The sequence below is a fragment of the Schistocerca serialis genome, chromosome 3 (assembly GCF_023864345.2).
Source record: "Schistocerca serialis cubense isolate TAMUIC-IGC-003099 chromosome 3, iqSchSeri2.2, whole genome shotgun sequence".
Lineage (NCBI taxonomy): Eukaryota > Metazoa > Arthropoda > Insecta > Orthoptera > Acrididae > Schistocerca > Schistocerca serialis.
This window is the reverse complement of record NC_064640.1, coordinates 573777140-573805122: the sequence shown is the minus strand read 5'-3', so window position 1 is coordinate 573805122 and position 27983 is coordinate 573777140. Positions and strand designations below refer to the sequence as shown.

At 49.4% G+C, this 27983-nt stretch overlaps 1 protein-coding gene across 1 annotated transcript in view; it reads left to right on the top strand.

Moving 5' to 3' along the window:
• The first annotated feature begins 2708 nt into the window (after window positions 1-2708).
• LOC126471024 (trichohyalin-like) overlaps window positions 2709-27983 on the top strand; it is a 95618-nt gene continuing 70343 nt past the window's right edge. Inside the window, exon 1 of the mRNA XM_050099085.1 lies at window positions 2709-2715. Coding sequence (XP_049955042.1) covers window positions 2709-2715 — 7 coding nt within the window. The remainder of the gene's footprint in view (window positions 2716-27983) is intronic.

The following is a 27983-nucleotide window of genomic DNA, read 5'->3' as shown; positions in this document are numbered from 1 at the left end:
CCGGGTGGACGTACCGCCGAATTGCTCAACACGTGGGGCGTGAGGTCTCCACAGTACATCGATGTTGTCGCCAGTGGTCGGCGGAAGGTGCACGTGCCCGTCGACCTGGGACCGGACCGCAGCGACGCACGGATGCACGCCAAGACCGTAGGATCCTACGCAGTGCCGTAGGGGACCGCACCGCCACTTCCCAGCAAATTAGGGACGCTGTTGCTCCTGGGGTATCGGCGAGGACCATTCGCAACCGTCTCCATGAAGCTGGGCTATGGTCCCGCACACCGTTAGGCCGTCTTCCGCTCACGCCCCAACATCGTGCAGCCCGCCTCCAGTGGTGTCGCGACAGGCGTGAATGGAGGGACGAATGGAGACGTGTCGTCTTCAGCGATGAGAGTCGCTTCTGCCTTGGTGCCAATGATGGTCGTATGCGTGTTTGGCGCCGTGCAGGTGAGCGCCACAATCAGGACTGCATACGACCGAGGCACACAGGGCCAACACCCGGCATCATGGTGTGGGGAGCGATCTCCTACACTGGCCGTACACCACTGGTGATCGTCGAGCGGACACTGAATAGTGCACGGTACATCCAAACCGTCATCGAACCCATCGTTCTACCATTCCTAGACCAGCAAGGGAACTTGCTGTTCCAACAGGACAATGCACGTCCGCATGTATCCCGTGCCACCCAACGTGCTCTAGAAGGTGTAAGTCAACTACCCTGGCCAGCAAGATCTCCGGATCTGTCCCCCATTGAGCATGTTTGGGACTGGATGAAGCGTCGTCTCACGCGGTCTGCACGTCCAGCACGAACGCTGGTCCAACTGAGGCGCCAGGTGGAAATGGCATGGCATGCCGTTCCACAGGACTACATCCAGCATCTCTACGATCGTCTCCATGGGAGAATAGCAGCCTGCATTGCTGCGAAAGGTGGATATACACTGTACTAGTGCCGACATCGTGCATGCTCTGTTGCCTGTGTCTATGTGCCTGTGGTTCTGTCAGTGTGATCATGTGATGTATCTGACCCCAGGAATGTGTCAAAGTTTCCCCTTCCTGGGACAATGAATTCACGGTGTTCTTATTTCAATTTCCAGGAGTGTAGTTTTGCCATGTGAATTCAACTGGGAAGCATATGTTTCTAATTAACAATGTTGGGTAGCTAGGCGCCAGAGGAAAATAACGCTGGGGAGTCTAGCTTTTCGAAATACGCTCCAAAAGTGATCAAAAACTGCCCTGCTTTATTTGTTTCAGCGAACTCTCAGATCCACATTTTAGTTATTTACTGCTGTGAGAAATATCCTCCGTTGAGCAGCGATTTGCAGTTTAAATAAAATTCAGCTGTGCAGGAGAGTGCGCTGCTATTTAACTTCAAGACGATGCAGCAGACGTCAATTATTTCTCCCACCACACTAGCTAAGAAGGTTTTCAGATTATTAGGTGGTGTTGGCCATGTATTACAAGACCATTTGCACAGTACGAATTTGTGTAAGATGCAATTAATTTACATGCAGAATAACTGCCTGTGGCTTACAGTGAGGATTATAATTTCAGTTTTGTTTTAATTAACTCCAGTTAATCCCTATATTATTCTCATGTGATTCGCGTAAGTCCTTCCCCATTTCGAAACAGATTCAGATTGCGATGGCGTTTGCGTTTACTGACATATTGCTCAGATTTTATATGAAGGGGTGTAACGTTTCAGAACAAAAACAGTAAAAGTCGCTTATAAACGCTCAGGTACAAGAATAAGTAGGAGGGGAGCCTTTCAAAGTGTTTGTCATAAAATACTTCAGTCTCTTATGCATGTTTTGAAATGTATAGTAAGCTTCCACCTGGACTCTTAAACTGTTCAAATCACGTTATTCTTTTTGAAACATCCAGTAAGTACTAAGCGTAGTTTCCTAGAAATCGATGAAACTAAGTCTACGACTATTTCTACTGTGAACTGAAAGAATGTAATCGACGTTATTTTCCCACACACTATGACCTGTAAGTACTGAATCCTGATTCGTATCATCTCATGCTGCTACATTTAACTTCATGAAATGCCTAACACTATCTACACCAGACACTAGTTTCCCATATTGACTTTTCACATGCCCTAAGATCAGACTGGATATTGTTTTGATTTTTTCCATGTAACAGAACCTCTAATCTCTTAGTTTGCGTAAGGCCAGATTAGAACTGTTACTTCGCGTCATGTCAGTTTAAATAACAACCACCGTGTCATACGTCAATGGGATAAAAACAAAATCACTTCTGGTTTCGGATGATGCTCCATCCAGGATAACATTCTACTTCCTATTTACCTAGAAATACGGTGCATTCCAAAACTGGTGAACTTTCGTTTGTTTAAACAGGCGTATGTAAATACAGGAACTGAAAGTTTCTAACAAGTCTCGCCGGACTTCCTGGCGTTCAAATAATGATCTCAGTTTGCACAACGGTGCCAAGGTCTTTGGGGCAGCATTTTTATCAAAAAATGGGAGGATTGCAGGTATATACAGAAACTCACCAGTGTCCACTCAAGCGAGTCACTGAAGCCCCTCATGCTCTGTTCCTGCAGCGACAGCTCCAGTGCAGTCTCAAGGTCCCTCCTGAAACGCTCATCCTCTTCTTCGAGTGAATAGCCGCCACAGGATTCGTCCGCACGCTGTAGCACAAAAATATTTTTTTCCGTTTGCGCCAACTGATTAGCTAATATTAGAAACATGTTCGGTTACAGCCAATTTTTCTTAACATAGAACGATTTAAACTGCTAACTTTAGAAATAATTACCCTTATTTTTATTTATCTCAAATTTTCTTTAATAGGTTTCAAAACGATCAATATTTTTGGGCGTCAAAACCACTAAAAATAGATCCTTCTAAACAAAAGCTATCAGGTGTTTACCATACTTCATGTTCCATCTCAAGGATTACATTCGAATAACGGAACTGTTGAAGTGCTTGAGAAAACCTGACTCAGACGAAGTGGAAATCAGCTGCGGCAAATTACGTTTTAAGTAAGTGCTGATAACACAGTTATGATCTATGGGACAAATCTTAGCTGACACAAACTGATACACATGCCAATCTCTGGCAACAATAACAACGAACCTAAAAAGCAGGGAAGAGTGGCCAAATTAATTTCAATTCCACCACTAACGAATAGAAGATGATTTAACTGATTCGGAATGAAAGCCAGCCTATCGTGGAATCCAAACCTACCAATCATGTCGAGGCGCTAAAATGTAAATACAAATGAGGTATACATCATCATAGAAGAAAGAACTATGTAGATTGAGAGAGTGAAGGGTGCTGGGGAATGGGAACTGGCAGTTGGCAAGAAGGCAGCTGGGAGGATGTGGTATTCAGACAGTTTTACCTTGGGTATATGCAGTAGATTTGACCAACGATCAGCTGAGTGGAGCCTCTTGTAGCTGAAGGAAACACGCAGCAGTCCTCAGCAGTTAAGAAGCCTAAGTCAGCTGCTAGGTAGTTCGCACAGTAGAGGTGTGGGCCAGAAGTTGTAGAAAGTGTTGCGGAGGAGTACCAGGTCTCCAACATTGTGAAACCTATTGCAGGGTTGGTGCAGGTGACTCACAGCACAGGGGAGTTGTGTAGGAATTTTAAGAAAGAGGATCAGGTAGTGATTGTGGGTTGAGCTGGAAATACTCTTATTAGGGACGAGGAATATGACGTAGGTGGTAACCTGGTAAGGATAGCTACTCAAACTGGTGGCACGAATACGCGTTTCAAACAACTTTCAGCGTCATGATCGGCCCCATCTTAAAGCTGCTGTTAGGCACGTTAACGTAGGGGTGGAGAAGGCACCGATGGCAGACGACATGGCTCACAATACTGTGGTGGCAGTTGAGTCTATCAATAGATAAGGTTTCACTAGGCATGGCCTGCTCCTCAATAGGTATTGGAAGGGGAGGCTGGCTAAGTTTATAGGTGACCGTATAATGGGTGGTTGATGGATCACTCATGGGAAAGTTCCTTCAGTACTACACATCTACATTTATACTCCGCAAGCCACTCAACGGTGTGTGGCAGAGGGCACTTTACGTGCCACTGTCATTACCTCCCTTTCCTGTTCCAGTCGCGTATGGTCCGCGGGAAGAACGACTGTCTGGAAGCCTCCGTGCGCGCTCTAATCTCTCTAATTTTACATTCGTGATCTCCTCGGGAGGTATAAGTAGGGGGAAGCAATATATTCGATACCTCATCCAGAAACGCACCCTCTCGAAACCTGGCGAGCAAGCTACACCGCGATGCAGAGCGCCTCTCTTGCAGAGTCTGCCCACTTGAGTTTATTAAACATCTCCGTAACGCTATCAGGGTTACCAAATAACCCTGTGACGAAACGCACCGCTCTTCTTTGGATCTTCTCTATCTCCTCCGTCAAACCGATCTGGTACGGATCCCACACTGATGAGCAATACTCAAGTATAGGTCGAACGAGTGTTTTGTAAGCCACCTCCTTTGTTGATGGACTACATTTTCTAAGGACTCTCCCAATGAATCTCAACCTGGTGCCCGCCTTACCAACAATTTTATATGATCATTCCACTTCAAATCGTTCCGCACGCATACTCCCAGGTATTTTACAGAAGTAACTGCTACGAGTGTTTGTTCCGCTATCATATAATCATACAATAAAGGATCCTTCTTTCTATGTATTCGCAATACTACAGTATCATCCGCGAAAAGCCGCATGGAACTTCCGACACTATCTACTAGGTCATTTATATATATATTGTGAAAAGCAATGGTCCCATAACACTCCCCTGTGGCACGCCAGAGGTTACTTTAACGTCTGTAGACGTCTCTCCATTGATAACAACATGCTGTGTTCTGTTTGCTAAAAACTCTTCAATCCAGCCACACAGCTGGTCTGATATTCCGTAGGCTCTTACTTTATCAGGCGACAGTGCGGAACTGTATCGAACGCCTTGCGGAAGTCAAGAAAAATTGCATCTACCTGGGAGCCTGTATCTAATATTTTCTGGGTCTCATGAACAAATAAAGCGAGTTGGGTCTCACACGATCGCTGTTTCCGGAATCCGTGTTGAGTGCTACATAGTAGATTCTGGGTTTCCAAAAACGACGTGATACTGGAGCAAAAAACATGTTCTAAAATTCTGGAACAGATCGACGTCAGAGATATAGGTCTATAGTTTTGCGCATCTGCTAGACGACCCTTCTTGAAGACTGGGACTACCTGTGCTCTTTTCCCATCATTTGGAACCTTCCGTTCCTCTAGAGACTTGCGGTACACGGCTGTTAGAAGGGGGGGGGGGGGGGCAAGTTCTATCGCGTACTCTGTGTAGAATCGAATTGGTATCCCGTCAGGTCCAGTGGACTTTCGTCTGTTGAGTGATTCCAGTTGCTTTTCTATTCCTTGGACACTTATTTCGATGTCAGCCATTTTTTCGTTTGTGCGAGGATTTAGAGAAGGAACCGCAGTGCGGTCTTCCTCTGTGAAACAGCTTTGGGAAAAGGTGTTTAGTATTTCAGTAGGTGGTATTAGAGCTGTACCTCTTTTAGATTAAAGTCAGATGATAGATATACCTGCTTAAAGGAAATCCCTCTAACAAAGGAATCACCTTCAGAAGAGGTCAGGTACCCACGTAGAGAAGGAATTAGCAAACTTCATCAATGTATTAGCGGTATTTGAGATAAAATTAGTGAACTGCTTATAGATGTTTACTGACTTTCCTGGTATATCGGAGCACCACTTAATTTGACAATTCAGAGGCTTCCTTTAGAATGGTATAGATTAGCTGACTACTTTACCTAGGGGTTCTTTGAGGAGTGGGGTAGTGACCATGTACAGTCTTCTCTTTGAGTCCATAGACTTATCACAACACTGCACTGAATTGAACAGGTATTTGAATGTTGTGCAGGGGCAGTTGCATTTAGTGAAACTAAATGTCGTCGTTTGTAGGTCCCTTAACTATGACTTCAAAGTATTTCTGCTCAAGCTAGAGAGGGTTCTTGGTTCACTTTATAGGACGTGCCCAAAATTATATGTGGTGACTTCAATATTAAATTTGTATATGATTGTGCAGGAAAAAGGATGTTGGTAGATCTAAGTTCATAAAAGCTGATGCAGACTTTTTTCAACCAAGGTGCAGGGGAACAGTAGCATAGCCATAGACAACATCTTTACTCATTTTTTATTAGTAGATGGACAATGGTAGTAAAAGGATGAGTGTCCTGTCAGACCATGATCCACAAATTTACACTAAAAGGATTTTGTGCTCAAATGCCACAACTACGAACTATGTAGGAAAGCTAATCTAACAGCAATAGTGTTTTTTACACCTCATTAAGTAAGAATAGTGGTGGAATGTTTTTAGTAGCGATAACATAGATGACAATGCTTTCCTGAACACATTTTTCACACTCTTTGGAAGTTGCTTTCCATTAGAACATTGTAAACGAGATACTAGCAGTAAAAGGCAGCCTGATTAATGGCTGATTCATGGTATAGGATATTATGTTCAAAGTAGTGGGAATTACATCTAAGTGTTAGTAGTCAACCAAGCTACAGTAGCCCATTACAAACAGTATTTTAAGGTGCAAGAAGAGGTAACCACGTGGTTGAAGGCGCAGGCGGCCGAATTTTACGACGAAGGAATCACACACACAGTCTTTTCTGAGCATTGGTGGTGTATTAAATGAAAACTTCGTTTCTACAGGGAATCATAGAACTCTTGGAAAATGCCTTTCCGAGATTTATGTCGGAAATACTCCTCTGTGATGCTGACAAGGGGGAAGACTGAGTCAATAATTCAATCTGAGGACTAAGGACTCATGGATATGGCTCTGAGCACTATGGGACTTATCAGAGGTAATTAGTCCCCAAGAACTTAAATCTAACTAACCTAAGGACATCACACACATCCATGCCCTAGGCAGGATTCGAACCTGCGACCATAGCGGTCGCGCGGTTCTAGACTGAAGCGCCTAGAACCGCTCGACCACGCCTTCCGGCGGACTCATGGACATGATGGAGTGCCTAGCAGAATATTAAAGTACTGTCCTGTAAATGTTAGCGCTATACTTAGTCATATTTGTAATTTTTCCTTAAAGAATGGTCAGTTTCCTGAACGATTGAATTACTCAGTAGTAAAGCTGCTTTATAAAAAGGGAGGCATGGGTAATGTGGAAAATTTTAGACCTCTTTCTATACCATCAGTGTTTGGTGAAGTTGTTGAAAAGGCAGTGTACGTAATAATTTATCATTTTATATCACATAATTTGCTATCTAATGTACAGTCTGGCTTTAGAAGTCTTAACAACTGAAAATACTATTTTCTCTTTCTGTGAGGTACTGGATGGATTGAACAAATGGTTTCAAATGCTAGACACTTTTTGATTTAACTAAGGCGTTTTAATGGCTATCACAAAATATTGTTCCAGTAGTTGGAGCATTATGGAACATGGGGAATAGCTCACAGTTGGTACACGCGCGCAACGCGCCCAACTCCAATCTGCATTTGGATTCCACTTCCTTAACTGTTGTGCAGAAATGTGTGCCGTATACTGCTGCATCCATTCTCTAAAACCTATCAAGAATTCAATAATGTTAGCAGTAATCCACGCCAATTCTGTTGAGTTCCTTGAAATATTAAGCAAATTCGTATGTAATATTGTTTATTGAGTTTACTTAATTTTTTTTTTTTTTTTTTTTTGTTTGTGGTTTTAGGGCGCAAAACTTCTATGGTCATTAGCGCCCAGCCCGTGACATAGAAAACAGGAAAAAAACGAAATTTAAAATCAGCAGCAATGGAACAAAATCATAAAATTTGAGTAACTAAAGGCAGAAGGAATGCTTAAAAATCCACTATAGAAAGGGGTTGGTTGTCCCCCAAAAAAAAGCTTCAAATGACTGACGTCATTTCACTGTCACTAATAAACTGTAGAACGCGGTCAGCTGAGCGCGTGTCATCTGCTAAAATCGACGATAGATCAGGCGATAGCTGTAGACGGGAGCGTAACGGATTAAAATAGGGGCATTCAATTAAAAGGTGTCTGACCGTCCACAGCTGAGAGCAGTGGGGACAGAGTGGGGGAGGATCACCGCTTAAAAGATGTCGATGACTAAAAAGACAGTGCCCTATCCGGAGTCGAGCTAAAATTACCTCCTCCCGACGACGCGTTCGGGAGGAAGAGGTCCAAGCGCAAGGAAGGGCTTTCACTTCCCGCAATTTATTGTGGGGAAGTGTTGACCAATGCGCATGCCATAAATGAGCAGCTTGGCGGCATAAAACGCTCCGTAGATCGGTAAACGGAAGAGACTGAATAGCTGGCCGAGGAAGAGAGACTGCAGCCTTGGCCGCTATATCGGCCGCCTCATTTCCACAGATACCAGCGTGTCCCGGGAGCCAGAGGAACGCCACTGAGACGCCCCCCAGGTGGAGCAAGCGCAGACAGTCCTGAATCCGGTGGACCAGAGGGTGCACAGGGTAAAGAGCTTGGAGACTTAGGAGAGAGCTGAGAGAATCTGAGCAGATTACGTACTGTATCCGCTGATGGCGGCGGATGTAGTGGACAGCCTGGAGAACAGCGTAAAGCTCCGCAGTATAAACCGAACACTGGTCGGGAAGCCGAAAGTTATTTGGGGTGTCGCCAACAATATAGGCACTCCCTACACCTAACGATGTTTTCGAGCCATCGGTGTAAATAAATGTGGCATCCGTCATTTGTGCACATAGAGCAGCAAATGCCCGACGGTAAACAAGTGTAGGGGTACCATCCTTGGGAAATTGACATAGGTCTCTGAGCAAGTCGATCCGGGGACGGAGCCAAGGCGGTGCTGTACCCCAAGTTGTCAAGAAGGTTTTAGGAAAGCGGAAGGAAAGAGAATGGAGCAGCTGACGGAAGCGGACTCCCGGGGGTAGTAGGGAGGAGGAGCGGCCTGCATACCCGACATCAAAGGAGGCGTCGAAAAAAAGGTCATGCGCTGGATTAGCAGGCATGGAAGACAGATGGCTAGCATAACGACTCAGAAGGACTGCCCGCCGATTGGACAGCGGAGGTTCAGCAGTCTCAGCATAAAGGCTTTCCACAGGGCTGGTGTAAAAAGCTCCAGAGACTAAACGTAATCCACGGTGGTGGATAGAGTCGAGACGCCGAAGAATAGACGGCCGAGCAGAGGAGTAGACTATGCTTCCATAATCCAATTTCGAGCGCACTAAGGCGCGATAGAGGCGGAGAAGGACCACTCGGTCCGCTCCCCAAGAGGTACCATTCAGGACACGGAGGGCGTTAAGCGAACGCAGACAGCGAGCCGAAAGATAGGAAACGTGGGAGGACCAGCACAGTTTTCTGTCAAACATAAGACCCAAGAATTTAGCGACGTCGGAAAACGGAAGGTTGACAGGACCTAGATGTAAGGAGGGCGGAAGAAACTCCTTACGTCGCCAAAAATTTACACAAACGGTCTTACTGGGTGAGAAACGGAAGCCGGTTTCGATGCTCCACGAGTGGAGGCGATCGAGACATCCTTGAAGACGTCTTTCAAGAAGGCTGGTCCGTTGAGAGCTGTAGTAGATCGCAAAATCGTCCACAAAGAGGGAGCCCGAGACATCAGGAAGGAGACAATCCATAATTGGATTAATGGCGATGGCAAACAGTACAACACTCAGCACGGAGCCCTGGGGTACCCCGTTTTCTTGGGAGAAAGTACGGGAGAGAGTAGTGTTCACCCGCACCCTAAATGTGCGCTCTGCCATAAATTCGCGAAGAAAAAGGGGCAGCCGGCCTCGAAAGCCCCAAGAGAACAGTGTGCGGAGAATGCCTGTCCTCCAACAGGTATCGTATGCTCTCTCCAGATCAAAAAATATTGCTACCGTTTGGCGTTTCCGGAGAAAATTGTTCATGATATAAGTGGAGAGAGCAACAAGATGGTCAACGGCAGAACGATGCTTTCGGAATCCGCATTGGGCTGGTGTTAAAAGACTGCGGGACTCCAGCCACCAAGCTAAACGGTAATTCACCATACGCTCCAAAACCTTACAGACACTACTCGTGAGAGAAATGGGGCGATAGCTAGAGGGGAGATGTTTGTCCTTTCCAGGTTTCGGAAAGGGAACGACAATAGCTTCCCGCCATCGCCTGGGAAAGGTACTGTCGGTCCAAATTCGATTATAAAGGCGAAGGAGGTAACGCAGGCTATGGGTTGATAAATGCAGCAACATTTGGACATGGATACCATCCGGTCCTGGGGCGGAGGAGCGAGAAGAAGAGAGTGCATGTTGGAGTTCGCGCATGGAGAAAACAGTATTGTAGCTTTCGCGATTGTGAGAGGAGAAAGCAAGATGTCGCACTTCCGCTGCACGTTTCTGCGGGAGAAACGCTGGCGGGTAATTTGAAGAGCTCGAAATCTCAGCAAAGTGCTGACCCAATGAGTTAGAAATTGCGACGGGGTCCACTAAGGTATCAAGCGCGACAGTGAGCCCAGAGACCGGGGAGAAACTAGGCGCGCCTGAGAACCGTCTAAGCCGACTCCAAACTTCCGAGGAGGGAGTGAAGGTGTTAAATGAGCTAATAAAGTATTTCCAGCTTGCCTTCTTGCTATCGCGGATGACGCGACGGCATCGCGCACGGAGCTGCTTATATCGGATACAGTTGGCCAAAGTTGGATGGTGACGGAAAAGGCGAAGAGCACGTCGCCGCTCACGTATTGCGTCACGGCATGCCTCGTTCCACCAAGGAACTGGAGGGCGCCGGGGCAATTCGGAGGTGCGTGGTATTGAACGTTCCGCAGCTGTGAGAATAACGTCGGTAAAATGTGTGACCTCATCGTCGACGCTGGGAAAGCGACGGTCATCGAATGTCGCTAGAGACGAAAAAAGTGTCCAATCGGCTTGGGCAAACTTCCAGCGACGCGAGCGCATATATGGCAGTTGAGGCTGCAGTCGAAGAACACATGGAAAGTGGTCACTCGAGTGTGTATCATCAAGGGCGAACCATTCGAAGCGCCGAGCTAGCGGAACAGTACCGACCGCAAGGTCCAAATGAGATAAATTTGCCGTGGAGGCAGACAAAAATGTGGGGACCCCAGTGTTGAGGCAGACTAGATCCGCTTGGTGGAAGACGTCTAGCAATAGTGAGCCACGTGGACAAGGATGTGGAGATCCCCAAAGCGGGTGGTGGGCATTGAAGTCCCCAACCAGCAAATAGGGGGGTGGAAGCTGATCAAGAAGATGAAGGAGATCAGCTCGTGCCATTGGTGTAGACGATGGAATGTATACCGTACAAAGAGAGAACGTGTATCCAGAAAGGGAAAGACGGACGGCGACAGCTTGGAAGGAAGTGTTTAAGGGGATTGGGTGATAATGGAGAGAATCATGGAGCAGAATCATGAGTCCTCCATGGGCTGGAGTGCCTTCAACAGAGGGGAGGTCATATCGGACGGACTGAAAGTGAGGGAGAACAAAGCGGTCATGGGGACGCAGCTTTGTTTCCTGAAGACAGAAGATGACCGGCGAGTAGGATCGTAAAAGGATCGACAATTCCTCCCGATTGGCGCGAATGCCGCGGATATTCCAGTGGATAATGGACATAGGGTGAACAGAAAATGGAGGAACGTGACCAAGGGTGCTGTCAACTCAACGACTGCTCAGAGCTTGCGACCGACAGCATGGAATGGCATTCAGTCGAAGGCAGAAGATCCTGATCCATAGGTTGGTCAGGAGCAGCTCCTGCCACCAACGATCGGCCAGTTGACCGGCCACCAGCAGTGCGCCTCGGCGACACAGAAGATGGCCGAGGGCGATTTCCGCCAGGTGGTGCTGTAGATGGGACACGCCTTGGCGGAGAAGGAGAGGAACTGTGTTTCTTCGTAGCCTTCTTAGAAGTATGATGTTTAGATGAAGGAGGAACCGATGGTTGTGAAATTGCGGTACGTAAAAACTCTTCACGAGAATGCTCTTTTTTCGAAGACTTGGCGTCTGACTTTTGGGCTCGAGATTTAACAGAACCCAATGAAGGGTGAGCCATAGAGTGGGCAGGCGAAAGGGGCGAGGTTGAACGGGCGATCTTTGCGCTGGCCGATCTGACGACCGTGGTACTAAAGGTGAAGTCGCAAGTCTGCGTGGCCGCCTCCTTTGTTGGTCGAGGAGAAGCAAGGACAGCGCTGTATTTACCTTTCTGAGGCACGGTGGGCTGTCGACTGGCGAGTAACTTTCGAGCAGCAAAGGTCGACACCTTTTCCTTCACTCTTATTTCCTGGATCAGCTTTTCGTCCTTAAAAACAGGGCAATCTCGAGAGGAAGCAGCGTGGTCACCCATACAGTTGATGCAGCGAGGGGATGGAGGTGGACAAGCACCCTCATGGGCATCCCTGCCACACATAACACATTTGGCCGGATTGGAACAGGACTGGCTGGTGTGGTTGAACCGCTGACATCGATAGCAACGCGTAGGGTTCGGGACATAAGGGCGAACGGAAATTATCTCATAGCCTGCTTTGATTTTTGATGGGAGTTGAACTTTGTCAAATGTCAAGAAGACAGTGCGGGTTGGAATGATGTTCGAGTCAACCCTTTTCGTAACCCGATGAACAGCGGTGACGCCCTGGTCAGACAGGTAGTGCTGAATTTCTTCGTCAGACAATCCATCGAGGGAGCGTGTATAAACGACTCCACGCGAGGAATTTAAGGTACGGTGCGGTTCCACCCGGACAGGGAAGGTGTGGAGCAGAGAAGTACGCAGCAATTTTTGAGCCTGGAGGGCACTGTGTGTTTCCAACAACAGGGTGCCATTCCGTAGTCTGGAACAAGACTTTACAGGACCCGCAATTGCGTCGACACCTTTCTGAATAAGGAAAGGGTTGACCGTGGAAAAGTCGTGACCTTCGTCAGACCGAGAAACAACAAGGAACTGTGGCAACGATGGAAGAACCGTCTGTGGCTGAGACTCAGTGAACTTACGTTTGTGAGCAGACATAGTGGAAGGTGAGGAAACCATTGCGGAAGAATCCCCCATGATTACCGGCGTCTCCGATGGCGCGCTCCTCCCTTGTGGGGGCCCTCACCGAGGGCACACCCGCCTTAGGTGATTGTTCACACCTCAGGTCACACCTCCCGACAAACGGACGGAGGGACCAATCGGCACTTTCGGAAGGTATCAGCTCGGGTAATCACCCCTCCCTGGGCCTGGCCTTTACCAGGGGGTACGTACGTGTCCTACCTGTCTACCCGGGGCGGGGAATTACGCGTTACCCCGTCACCGGCTACGCATGGAAGTGCGTGGGTCGGCCTTCAGACACGCACAGGGAGGAAGAAAGAGAAAGGGAAAGGAAAGAAGAGGGGGTCTCAAACGCCGCAGCGGAGAAAAGGGTAAAGAGAAGAGGTAAGGAAAGGAGAAGGACAAAGGAAGGAAGAAGACATACAAGCAAGGAAGAAGAAGAATGCGGTACATTGACAAGCGTCCGTCTCCGGACGTAGGCGCAAACCATACTCCCAGAGGGGGAGAAAGTGAAGGAAAGAGCCAGAGGTGAGGGGGGGGGGGTGAAGACAGGGGATGGGGAAGGATGCAGAAAGGGAAGGTATGCAGCCCGGAAAGGAAGGAAGGCCACATTAGCTCGGAGCCCCGTGTTCGCTACGCACGTATCCACAAAAGAGTTGTGGATCCCCTGGGGGGGAGTTTACTTAAGCTTAAGTATTGACTTTCCTTGGGTTCATGAACATTTTATTTAATCTGGTATTACATTTACGTTGCTATTTCATGTAGTGACAGGTTCAATGACCTTTCAGATTTGCCCCTCAATTTGGCCCTACAGAACTAGACTAGTGAGTAAATAACCAGTGATAGGTAACTCTTATAAATGGTACACATTTACTGGAGGAATGTCCGTAGCAAAAAAAATTGTGGACAAAAGCCAACATGCCAGTTTAACAGCTGCCTCGAGTATTCTACAGTCGACGGCTGGACTGGATTGATGTGGTCAAAGCGACTAAGTGGTCATTGGTCCCTCCACCACATACACATCACGACCGTAACAGCCCTCAGAGAGGAAAGTCGCAGAAAAAAAATTCTGATGAAACCAGTTACAACCAAAGATCAACAAATCCAGACACAGAAGTAGGATAAAGGAGGTGAGAACGAGTAATGTGGGTGAATTACTCCTCCCAGAGGAGACGCAGACTGCATTTGATCACTGTTTCCTCAACCTTCATTAACACGAGTGAACTAGCAATGCTAACAAATTGATAAAATTTCAGGAAAGAGAATGACGAGACATCGAAACAACCACAATTGTGAAAGAACAGGATAAAAAGGTAAGGGCAGGAGCCATGCTGGAAAAAAATGGTTCAAATGGCTCTGAGCACTATGGGACTTAACATCTATGGTCATCAGTCCCCTAGAACTTAGAACTACTTAAACCTAACTAACCTAAGGACAGCACACAACACCCAGCCATCACGAGGCAGAGAAAATCCCTGACCCCGCCGGGAATCGAACCCGAGAAACCGGGCGTGGGAAGCGAGAACGCTACCGCACGACCACGAGATGCGGGCCCGTGCTGGACCACCTAGCAAGGGAAGCCATGGGCTCCATGTGTCAGATCAAGTGACAGGTGCTCTCTGAGACCCTATTCCTTTGTGTATGGGTATGGGGGTTCTGTTTAGGAACGAATTTTAACCCAGGAAGCGTGGTGTGCCAATTTCCGATTACAAATCTGGTGCAGGCCCCCAGATATTCCACTCCTGCAGCGTAATGAAGGTATGATATACGTGGTGTCTTAAGATTTTGCAAGTCTAGGAAGATGGCAGCTAGATGTTGACGCCAGGCAATAGCTAACCTGATGGCAGACCAAATTATCAGCAGTAGAGTAGCCTTTGTGTAAACCGCCACGGGAGAGCGCCATAAGACCACAAGACCCAAAATACCAGCTCAGCAACTAGCTCACCATACATTCTAACAACTGAGAACATTAGACTAATTGGGCGAAAGTAGCCCAGCTCAGGGAGGTGTTTATCCAGTTTCAGTACTGGTACGATTACGCTTTCTCACCTCTGAGATGAACACTCGCACTCAAGATGCAGTTGCAGATTACTAGGCTATGACGTTAGGAATCCTCAGACAGGTGTTCGAGCATTTGACTATGGAAGCAATGTGGCCCTGAATCTATTTCAGGGCGAAGGGCTAGGGCACTGACTATTTCCCACTCACTGAATGAGCCTTTTATGGCTCCAGGTGGCAGGCGGTTTAAGGTAAGTGAATTCGCTCCACCTGCTTTTTTTTTGTTTTGGTTTTAGGGCACAAAACTGCTATGGTCATTAGCGCCCGGTTGGTTGGTTGGTTGGTTGTTTGAGGGTAAAGGGACCAAACAGCAAGGTCATCAGTCCCTTGTTTCAAATAGACTCCATTCTGCTAACGGGACATCTCAGTATAGTCAGAAAAATAAAACAGAAAAAGGGGAAACGTAAAAGGGCAGTCACGTTGTCATTAGTAAAAACAAATGAAGGAAGTTGGCAACAGAACGGACCCAACACTATGCTGAAGCAGCATAAGCAAGACCACCTGTGTCTTAAAAGGTACAACTGCTATAATGCAGAAAGTACGGATGGGAATAGAAAAAACTAACCAAGCCTTAAAAAGAAGGGGTTAAAACAGAGTAAAAGGGAAAGAAAAGAGGATTCCGGTCAGGGAGGTGAATCGGGAATCTCTGAACACTGCCTACAGTGGGAGACACCCAAACACTCACCGCCCCGCCCCAACACCAGAGGGAGATTAAAAACTTTAAAACTGAGAATAAAAACCACTCTCCCGGAGGAAACCTAGAACCAGAGAGACCATCCGGGAATCGTCAGCCAACATCAAAGGTAAAGTGTGGGGGAGTCTGTACTTAGCACGCAGAGCCAAAAGAAGGGGGCATTCAACCAAAATGTGGGCCACTGACTGGAAGGCTCCACAACCACATAGCGGGGGTGGCTCATCACGCAAAAGGAAACCATGGGTCAGCCTGGTATGGCCAATGCGGAGACGACACAGTGTGGTCGAGTCCTTGCGGGAGAGGCTAAAGGAAGAACGCCATGGGCCTGGATTCACCTTAATGGCACGAAGTTTATTAGACAGTGGAGTAGCCTCCCAAGAATTGGCCCATGACTGTGCAAAGTGGGATTTGATGTGAAGCCGTAAATCCGCTGCAGGAGGGGTTACAGAAAATGGGGGGTAAGTAACTGCTCCCCCAGCCAAACGATCAGCGAGCTCATTACCCGGGATACCCACATGGCCCGGGACCCATAGGAAATCAATGGAAAAAGCAGCACGGTGAAGATCAGCGAGATGGTCATGGATGGCAGAGACCAAGGGATGGCGCGAAAAACACCGGTCAATAGCAAGAAGGCCACTCAACGAGTCCGTACATAACAAAACGCGGTTGTGTTGGGATTGTTTAATAAAGGTAAGGGCCCGGGAAATTGCCATCAATTCCGCAGTAAACACCCCACATGAGGGTGGCAGTAGATGATTTTCCGTTCCAACAAAGGACGTGAAGGCATACCCAACATGATCAGCAGATTTAGAGCCATCAGTGTAAAAAACAACAGCATCCCGAAACTCCCATAAAATTTGGCGGCAAAAGGTACGGAACACCACCGGGGGGATGGAATCTTTCGGACCGCGGCGGAGATCCATCCGAATTCGAGGCCGAGGAACTAACCAAGGAGGGGTGGAGGGGAGGGAGCGAGGAAGACAGGACAAAGAAGGAAGCCGAAAATCACGGGTAAGAGACGCAAGGCGCAGCCCAACCGGTAAACCCGCCCGAGGGCGGGAGTCAGGCGGGCGACGTCCATGGTCTGGGAATAGGATAGAATAGGAAGGATGAGCGGGAGAAGAACGGATAGTAAGGGCATAAGACACCAGAAGCTGGGACCGCCGAACAGAAAGGGGGGGGATCCCAGCTTCAACCAAGAGACTATCAACAGGGCTCGTAGGGAATGCACCGGTGGCCAAACGGATACCACGATGGTGGACTGGATCCAGCACGTGCAGCGTGGAAGGAGCAGCTGAACCATAAACTTGACAACCATAGTCCAAACGTGACAGAACTAGAGCACGATAAAGACGGAGGAGGAGGGAACGGTCCGCACCCCAAGAGGAGTGGGCAAGGAAGCGAAGGACATTGAGTTTTCGGAAACATCCTACCTTCAGGAGTCTGATATGGGGCAGCCAAGTGAGCTTGTTGTCGAAAAGAAGACCTAGGACACGAAACTGTGGAACCACAGGCAATCTTTGTGCAGCGAGATAGAGCTCTGGATCAGGGTGGACCGTAGTACGGCGACAGAAGTGGACCACCCGCGATTTTAAAGGAGAGAATTGAAACCCGTGTGAGAGGGTCCATGCAGAGGCACGCCGTATAGCCACCTGGAGCTGCCGTTCTGCAGATGGCATCGAGGAGGAACTAACCCAAATGCAGAAATCATCCACATACAGGGCAGGGGCGACCAAGGGACCGACAGAGGCCACAAGTCCATCGATAGCAATGAGGAAAAGAAGGACACTTAAGACAGAACCCTGTGGGATGCCCGTCTCCTGGGTCCGTGGAGAACTAAAAGCAGTACCAACTCGAACTCTGAATGACCGATGGATCAGGAACTGGCGGATAAAAATCGGGAGTGGGCCCCGAAGACCCCACTGATGAAGGGTTAGTAAGATGTGATGGCGCCAGGCCGTGTCATAGGCCTTGCGAAGGTCAAAAAACACTGCAACCAAATGGCGGCGCTGGGAAAAAGCCTGCCGAACTGCGGATTCCAAGCGAAGCAAATGATCGATTGGAGATCGTCCCTCTCGAAAGCCACACTGGTAAGGGGACAATAGATCCCGAGATTCGAGGACCCAAGTGAGCCGACGGGCTACCAGCCGTTCAAGTAACTTACAACCAACATTGGTCAAACTAATTGGCCGATAGCTGTCAACAGATAGGGGGTTCTGACCAGGCTTAAGGACAGGAACCACAATGCTATCCCTCCACTGAGAAGGGAAGTCACCCTGGAGCCAGATACGGTTAAACACCCGAAGAAGATGGTGCCGTTGTGGAGCACTGAGATGTTGAAGCAGCTGGTTATGAATGGAATCTGGGCCAGGGGCCGTATCATGAGAAGAAGATAGAGCAGAAAGAAATTCCCATTCAGTGAAAGGTTCGTTGTAAGATTCTGACTCACAAGTGGTGAAACATAAGGTGACAGCTTCAGCCTGCTGTTTTTGATGAAGGAAAGCAGCTGGATAGGAGGCCGACGCTGATGCCACTGCAAAATGGGTCGCAAGATGTTCTGCGAGAACTAATGGGTCCGTACAAATGCCATCTGGGAGGTGAAGGCCTGGGAGGGTGGACTGCCGATGGCAACCTTGGAGAGAGCGAAGTGTAGCCCATACCCGTGACAGAGGGACAGTGGAACCAAGGGAAGAAACGAATCGTTCCCAACATATCCGTTTGCTCTGTTTAATTAAATAACGGGCTTTAGCGCGAAGGCGCTTAAAGGTAGAAAGGCTGGCTACAGATGGGTGCCTCTTAAAGTGTTGCAAAGCTCGACGGCGATCACGGATGGCAATGGCAATGGCCGTACTCCACCACGGGACTTGCCGACGACGAAATTGTCCAGATGAGCGCGGGACAGCAAGGTTAGCAGCGCGAACAATCGCGGCAGACACGTCACGTAGGACGTCATCAATACAACCCAACAAAGAGGGAGAAAACTCGACCTGTGCAGTATATAGAGGCCAATCGGCGCGGTGGAAAGACCAACGAGGTAACCTGTCCATCGGGGAGCGGGAAGGGAGCGTGATAATCAACGGGAAATGGTCACTATCACAAAGGTCGTCGTGTGGCGACCAGTGTAATGAAGGGAGGAGAGAGGGAGAAGAAAGAGAAAGATCAATGGCAGAAAAGGTACCATGACCAGCACTGAAATGAGTAGGGGAGCCATCATTAAGAAGGCATAGGTCGTGGTCTGCAATAAATTGGTCTATAAGAAGACCTCGTCTAGATGGAAAGGCACTGCCCCACAAAGGATGATGAGCATTAAAATCCCCAAGGAGGAGGAAGGGAGGAGGAAGTTGCTGAAGAAGGGTGGTTAAGGCAGCAGGTGTAAGAGTCCTGTCAGGAGGGAGATAAAGATTGCATACTGTGACTGCAGAGTCTAAGTGGACCCTAACAGCAACCGCTTCCAATGTAGTGTGGAGAGGAATCCACGTGCTAGCAATGTCTGTACGGACTAACGTACAAACGCCACCAGAAGCCCGCAAGGGTCCGACCCGATTTGGACAGAAAACACGGAATCCACGGAGGGTCGGTGAGTGAGCATCAGTAAAATGAGATTCCTGGAGAACCACACAAGCTGCTGAGTAGGACGAAAGAAGGGATTTCAATTCCGGAAGGTGACGATAGTAGCCATTACAATTCCACTGGAGAACCACAGAACGATGGTTTAAATGAGGGCTGAACACGCTAAATCCAGTCATACCGCCGGGTCCCCACCCGTCACCGACAAGGAGGGGGCGACATCCATAAACGACAGGTCAGAATCCGGTTGTGAAGCCGGGGAAGGGACCTCTGGTGACACCAGAGGCTCTTTGTCCCGGGACTTATGTTTCTTCTTCTTTTCAGGCTGAGATCGAGGAGGGCTGTGTGGCATAATGGAGCCAGCTGCAGCAAGATCAGGAACAGAAAGAGACCGGGCGACCGGGGGGCCGATAGACCGCGGCTCTCGCGGTCGCCGCGCTGCAGCAGACCTTTGACCTGGAAGGTGCCGGGAAGGGGCATCCCGGGAGAGGCGCCCTTGACCGGCAGACGCCGAATTAGTGGGACACTTCTCCGGCTGGGGAGGGGGAGCAGCGCCCAGAGGAGAAGGTGTGGGAGCCGCAGGGGAGGGGGGAAGGAGAGGGGTCCGGGATGGGGGTAAGGAAGGGGGAGGAAGGGATGAAGATGTAACCAAGGCGTAACTAGATGTCATGGACACAGGGTGCAATCGTGCGTATTTCTTACGGGCCTCTGTGTAGCTTAAACGATCAAGAGACTTATACTCCTGTATCTTTTTTTCTTGCTTATAGACGGGGCAATCTGCTGAACGAGGAGAATGACTACCACGACAATTTACACATACAGGAGGGGGAACACAGGGACTCCCCTCATGGAGTGGACGTCCACAGTCACCACAGAGAGGGTCCTGGGTACAGCGAGAAGACATGTGGCCAAAACGCAAGCACTTAAAACACCGCATAGGAGGTGGGATGTACGGCTTCACATCACAGCGATAGACCATAATCTTAACTTTCTCAGGAAGGGTATCCCCTTCAAAGGCCAGGATAAAGGCACCAGTATCAATACGATTATCTTTAGGACCCTTCTGAACACGCCGAACAAAGTGAACACCCCGCCGTCCGAGATTGTCCCGAAGTTCCTCATCAGTTTGAAGGATGAGGTCTCTGTGAAAAATCACACCTTGTACCATATTTAGAGACTGGTGAGGGGTAATGGACACGGGAATTGTGCCAAGATGGGTACAGGCACTTCGCCGAACTTGTCTTCAATGTGTTCCACAAAGAATAAAGGTTTGACACTGGTGAAAGTATCTCCATCAGTCCTGGTGCAAACTAGATAACGGGGGAAAGGTTTTGCCCCTAGACGACGCGCCTGACCCTCCTCCCAGGGGGTAGCCACGGAAGGGAAGGCCGAAGGGGCAAGAGAAGCAGCACTTGAGGAATCAGTACCACGCAGAGAGACGGCCGCAGAAGAGCGGCCAGAGTTTTGGACCCGTATGCGTTTCATCTGCATAGCGTCCGCCCTGATACCACCCACTCCGATCAGGGGCTCTCCTCACGGGCGCCACCCAGCCACAGCAAGGGCCGTCTGGCACGGCGGCCATTGCCGGGAGTTCCGATGCTCCAGGATGACGAGCAACCACTCCAAGGCATGCATGAGGAGGTCACAGCTCAGGTATCAGAAGTGTGATCCCTGTGTGTTCAGGGGGCTCAACCAAAAGGGTACATAGCGACCTCACCACACGGGCTGGCTACCGTGCTGGCTATGCACCCTAGCATCAGACAACGACGTAAAAGAAAAGGTGGAATGTACTATGAGGGCACACGTCGGAGACACTAGGTAAGGTGCTCTTCCCCAAATGGCTCACACTACGGAAGAGAAATTTTGGAATGGAGGTCAAACCCCAGAGGGGGACCAAGGAACGCCAAAAGGAGGAGATGATTACGCAAAAAAAGCCGGAGTGTAGAACCAACAGAACCAGGAGGATAGCGGGGGCCAACATAAGCAAGGACACCAATAGAGAGAGAGGAGAGGGCGAGGGGAAAGGGGTATGGAGGGGAAAGGAGGGGAAGGGAAAGGAAAGGAAATGCAGCCCGGGAGAGAAAGAAGGCTGCAATGGCTCGGGGCCCCGTGCTCGCCACGCACGTATCCACGAAAGAGTTGTGGACCCCCTGGGGGGCATTAGCGCCCGGTCCGTGACTTAGGAAACAGTAAAAAACCGAAATTGAAAACCAGCAGCAATGGGAACGAAAGTCATAAAATTGGAGAAACTAAAAGCAGAAGGAAGGCTTAAAAATCCACTACAGAAAGGGGTTGGTTGTCCCCAAAAAGAGCTTCAAATGACTGACTTCATTTCAATGGCACTAATAAACTTGAGAACGCGGTCGGCTGAGTGCGTGTCATCTGCTAAAATGGACGATATATCAGGCGATAGCTGTAGACGGGAGCGTAACGGATTAAATTAGGGGCACTCAATTAAAAGGTGTCTTACCGTCCACAGTTGAGAGCAGTGGGGACAGAGTGGGGGAGGATCGCCGCTTAAAAGATTTCGATGGCTAAAAAGACAGTGCCCTATCCGGAGTCTAGTTAAAATTACCTCCTCCCGACGACGCGTTCGGGAGGAAGAGGTCCAAGCACAAGGAAAAGCTTTCACGTCCCGCAATTTATTATGGGGAAGTGTCGACCAATGTGCGTACCATAAAAGAACTCTACTACATAAAACGCTCCGTACATCGGTGAAGGGAAACGACTGAATAGCTGGCCGAAGAAGAGAGACTGCAGCCTTGGCTGCAATATCGGCCGCCTCATTCCCACAGAACCAGCGTGTCCCGGGAGCAAGAGGAACGCCACCGAAACGCCCCCATGTGGAGCAAGCGCAGACAGTCCTGAATCCGGTGGACCAGAGGGTGGACAGGGTAAAGAGCTTGGAGACTGAGGAGAGAGCTGAGAGAATCTGAGCAAATAACATACTGTATCCGCTGATGGCGGCGGATGTAGTGGACAGCCTGGAGAACAGCGTAAAGCTCCGTAGTATAAACCGAACACTGGTCGGGAAGCCGAAAGTGATTTTGGGTGTCGCCAACAATATAGGCACTCCCTACACCTAACGATGTTTTTGAGCCGTCGGTGTAAATAAATATGGCGTCCGACATTTGTGCGCATAGAGCAGCAAATGCCCGACGATAAACAAGTGAAGGGGTACCATCCTTGGGAAATCGACGAAGGTCACGGAGCAGGCAGATCCGGGAACGGAGCCAAGGCGGTGCTGTACCCCAAGTTGTCAAGAAGGTTTTAGGAAAGCGGAAGGAAAGAGAATGGAGCAGTTGACGGAAGCGGACTCCCGGTGGTAGTAGGGAGGAGGGGCGGCCTGCATACCCTACATCCAAGGAGGCGTCGAGAAAAGGTCATTGGCTGGATTAGCAGGCATGGATGACAGATGGCTAGCATAACGACTCAGAAGGGCTGCTCGCCGACTGGACAGCGGAGGTTCAGCAGTCTCAGCATAAAGGCTCTCCACAGGGCTGGTGTAAAAAGATCCAGACACGAAACGTAATCCACGGCGGTGGATAGAGTCGAGACGCCGAAGAATAGACGGCCGAGCAGAGGAGTGGACTATGCTTCCATAGTCCAATTTCGAGCGCACTAAGGCGCGATAGAGGCGGAGAAGGACCACTCGGTCCGCTCCCCAGGAGGTACCATTAAGGACACGGAGGGTGTTAAGGGATCGCAGACAGCGAGCCGAAAGATAGCAAACGTGGGAGGACCAGCACAGTTTTCTGTCAAACATAAGACCCAAGAATTTAGCGACGTTTGAAAACGGAAGGTTGACAGGACCTAGATGTAAGGAGGGCGGAAGAAACTCCTTACGTGGCCAAAAATTAACACAAACGGTCTTACTGGGAGAAAAACGGAAGCCGGCTTCGATGCTCCAAGAGTGGAGGCTATCGAGACATCCTTGAAGACGTCGTTCAAGAAGGCTGGTCCGTTCAGAGCTGTAGTAGATCGCAAAATCGTCCACAAAGAGGGAGCCATAGACATCAGGAAGGAGACAATCCATAATTGGATTGATGGCAATGGCAAACAGTACAACACTCAGCACAGAGTCCTGGGGTACCCCGTTTTCTTGGGAGAAAGTACGGGAGAGAGTAGTGTTCACCCGCACCCTAAATGTGCACTCTGCCATAAATTCGCGAAGAAAAAGGGGCAGCCGACCTCGAAAGCCCCAAGAGAACAGTGTACGGAGGATGCCTGTCCTCCAACAGGTATCGTATGCTCTCTCCAGATCTAAAAATATTGCTACTGTTTGGCTTTTCCGGAGAAAATTGTTCATGATATAAGTGGAGAGAGCAACAAGATGGTCAACTGCAGAACGATGCTTTCGGAACCCGCATTGGGCAGGTGTTAAAAGACTGCGGGATTCCAGCCACGAAGCTAAACGGTAATTCACCATACGCTCCAAAACCTTACAGACATTACTCGTGAGAGAAATGGGGCGATAGCTAGAGGGGAGATGTTTGACCTTTCCAGGTTTCGGAACAGGAACGACGATAACTTCCCGCCATCGTCTGGGAAAAGTACTGTCGCTCCAAATTCGATTATAAAGGCGAAGGAGGTAACGCAGGCTATGGGTTGATAAATGCAGCAACATTTGGACGTGGATACCATCCGGTCCTGGGGCGGAGGAGCGAGAAGAAGAGAGTGCATGTTGGAGTTCCCGCATGGAGATAACAGTATCGTAGCTTTCGCGATTTTGAGAGGAGAAAGCAAGAGGTCGCACTTACGCTGCACGTTTCTTTGGGAGAAACGCTGGCGGGTAATTTGAAGAGCTCGAAATCTCAGCAAAGTGCTGACCCAGCGAGTTAGGAATTGCGACGGGGTCCACTAATGTGTCATGCGCGACAGTGAGCCCAGAGACCGGGGAGAAACTAGGCGCGCATGAGAACCGTCGAAGCCGACTCCAAACTTCCGAGGAGGGAGTGAAGGTGTTAAATGAGCTAATAAAGAATTTCCAGCTTGCCTTCTTGCTATCACGGATGACACGACGGCATCGCGCACGGAACTGCTTATAGCGGATACAGTTGGCCAAAGTAGGATGGTGGCGGAAAACGCGGAGAGCACGTCGCCGCTCACGTATTGCATCACGGCATGCCGCGTTCCACCAAGGAACTGGGGGGCGCCGGGGCAATTCGGAGGTGCGTGGTATTGAATGTTCCGCAACTGTAAGAATAACGTCGGTAATATGTGCGACCTCATCGTCGACGCTGGGAAAGTGACGGTCATCGAATGTCGCTAGAGACGAAAAAAGTGTCCAATCATCTTGGGCAAACTTCCAGCACCGCGGGCGCATGTACGGCAGTTGAGGCTGCAGTGTAAGGACACATGGAAAGTGGTCACTCGAGTGTGTATCATCAAGGGCGAACCATTCGATGCGCCGAGCTAGCGGAACAGTACTGACTGCAAGGTCCAAATGAGATAAATTTGTCGTGGAGGCAGACAAAAATGTAGGGACCCCAGTGTTGAGGCAAACTAGATCCGCTTGGTGGAAGACGTCTAGCAATAGTGAGCCACGTGGACAAGAATGTGGAGATCCCCAAAGCGGGTGGTGGGCATTGAAGTCCCCAACCAGCAAATATGGGGGTGGAAGCTGACCAACAAGATGAAGGAGATCACCTCGTGCCATTGGTGTGGACGATGGAATGTATACAGCACAAAGAGAGAACGTGTATCCGGAAAGGGAGAGACGGACGGCGACAGCTTAGAAGGAAGTGTTTAAATGGATTGGGTGATAATGGAGAGTTTCATGGAGAAGAATCATGAGTCCTCCATGCGCTGGAGTGCCTTCAACAGAGGGGAGATCATATCGGACAGACTGAAAATGAGGGAGAACAAAGCGGTCATGGGGACGCAGCTTTGTTTCCTGAAGACAGAAGATGACCGGCGAGTAGGATCGTAAGAGGATCGACAATTCATCCCGATTGGCTCGAATACCGCGGATATTCCAGTGGATAATGGACATAGGGCGAACAGAAAATGGAGGAATGTGACCAAGGTAGCTGTCAACTCAACGACTGCTCAGAGCTTGCGACCGACAGCATGGAATGGCATTCAGCCGAAGGCAGAAGATCCTGATCCATAGGTTGGTCAGGAGCAGCTCCTGCCACCAGCGATCGGCCGCCAGCAGTGCGCCTCCGCGACACAGAAGACGGTCGAGGGCGATTTCCGCCAGGTGGTGCGGTAGATGGGACACGCCTTGGTGGAGAAGGAGAGGAACTGGGTTTCTTTGTAGCCTTCTTGGAAGTATGATGTTCAGATGAAGGAGGAACCAATGGTTGGGAAGTTGGGGTACATAAAAACTATTCACGAGTATGCTCTTTTTTTGAAGTCTGTGTGTCTGACTTTTGGGCTCGAGATTTAGCAGAACCCGACGAAGGGTGAGCCAGAGAGTGTGCCGGCGAAAGTGGTGAGGTTGAACGGGCGATCTCGGCGCTGGCCGATCTGACGACCGTGGCACTGAAGGTGAGGTCGCAAGTCTGCGTGGCCGCCTCCTTTGTTGGCCGAGGAGAAGCAAGGACAGTGCTGTATTTTCCTGTCTGAGGCACGGTAGGCTTTCGACTGGCGAATAATTTTCGAGCAGCAAAGTTCGACACCTTTTCCTTCACCCTAATTTCCTGGATGAGCTTTTCGTCCTTAAAAACCGGGCAATCTCGAGAGGAAGCAGCGTGGTCTCCCATACAGTTGATGCAGCGAGGGGATGGAGGTGGACAAGCACCCTCATGGGCATCCTTGCCAAACGTAACACATTTGGCTGGATTGGAACAGGACTGGCTGGTGTGATTGAACCGCTGACACTGATAGCAACGTGTAGGGTTTGGGACGTAAGGGCGAACGGAAATTATCTCATAGCCTGCTTTGATTTTCGATGGGAGTTGAACTTTGTCGAAGGTCAAGAAGGTAGTGCGGGTTGGAATGATGTTCGTGTCAACCCTTTTCATAACCCTATGGACAGCCGTTACGCCCTGGTCAGACAGGTGGTGCTGAATTTCTTCGTCAGAAAATCCATCGAGGGAGCGTGTATAAACGACTCCACGCGAGGAATTTAATGTACGGTGCGGTTCCACCCGTACAGGGAAGGTGTGTAGTAGTGAGGTACGCAGCAATTTTTGTGCCTGGAGGGCACTGACTTTCCAACAACAGGGTGCCATTCCGTAATCTGGAACAAGACTTTACAGGACCTGTAATTGCGTCGACACCTTTCTGAATAATGAAAGGGTTGACGTGGAGAAGTCGTGACCTTCATCAGACCGAGAAACAAGGAACTGTGGCAACGATGGGAGAACTATCTGTGGCTGAGACTCAGTGAACTTACGCTTGTGATCAGACATAGTGGAAGGTGAGGAAACCATTGCGGAAGAATCCCCCATGATTACCGGCGTCTCTGATGGCGCGCCCCTCCCTTGTGGGGGCCCTCTCTGAGGGCACTCCCGCCTTAGGTGATTGTTCACACCTCAGGTCACACCTCCCAACAAAGGGACGGAGGGACCAATCGGCACTTTCGGAAGGTATCAGCTCGGGTAATCACCCCTCCCTGGGCCTGGCCGTTACCAGGGGGTACGTACGTGTCCTACCTGTCTACCCGGGGCGGTGAATTACGCGTTACCCCGTCACCGGCTACGCATGGAAGTGCGTGGTTCGGCCTTCAGACATGCACAGCGAGGAAAGAAGAGAAAGGGAAAGGAAAGAAGAGGGGTCTCAAACGCCAAAGTGGAGAAAAGGGCAAAGAGAAGAGGGGAGGAAAAGAGGACAGAGGAAGGACGAAGACTGGCAAGTATAGAAAGCAAGGAGATTGTAACAGTTTCGAGCGTCCGTCTCCGGACGTAGGCATGAACCATACTCCCAGAGGGGGAGAAAGGGAAGGAAAGAGCTAGAGGTGAGGGGGTGGGCGAAGATGGACGGGTAAGGATGCGGAAAGGGAGGGTATGCAACCTGGAAAGGGAGGAGGGCCACATTAGCTCGGGGTCCCGTGCTCGCTACACACGTATCCACAAAAGAGTTGTGGACCCCTTGGGGGGGGGGGGGGGGCTCCACCTGCTGTTTGAGGACATGAAATGCAGGCTGATGAATCTCAACCACAGATGCTGGCACGTAATGCAAAGCAAAATGTTCGGTGACAGTGTTTGGATCAGTGCAGACAGCACCATTCTAGGAGATACGAGGTACACCTGTGGGGACTAGCATCCGTAGAGGTCTGAACTGCCCAAAGCTGAGAACGAGTACATAAATCAACAGCAGTAATACTTCCCAGCATCCTTGTTTATGTCGTTTTATTAGATAGCAGACCCATTCACGTACAGTTCCAAGACAATGAGATGCTCCATCGATGCATGTGGCTTTTGGCACTGGAAAGCCTATCTTGCGATCACTGATGGCCATGACAATTTCCGAGGTCCAACAACGTACTGTCTTCCGATAGGGGGATCCTGAGTAATAGGAGAATGCTAAGTCAGCTGCCGATAGACTGACTGCACTTGTGCCTTGTTCAATGACATTCATACCTCTGTGTGGTGGGGTGCTAAGAGTAATGGCAGAGGTTAAGGTATTCTCGTCAGGCTTGTGGTCATCCACCCAGATGGGCTACCCACAAGAGATGGTGAGGGAAGGACAGGATGATTTGGGAGTGATCACAGTTACACAGTTCATCATGGACTCCTTAACGGATGGAG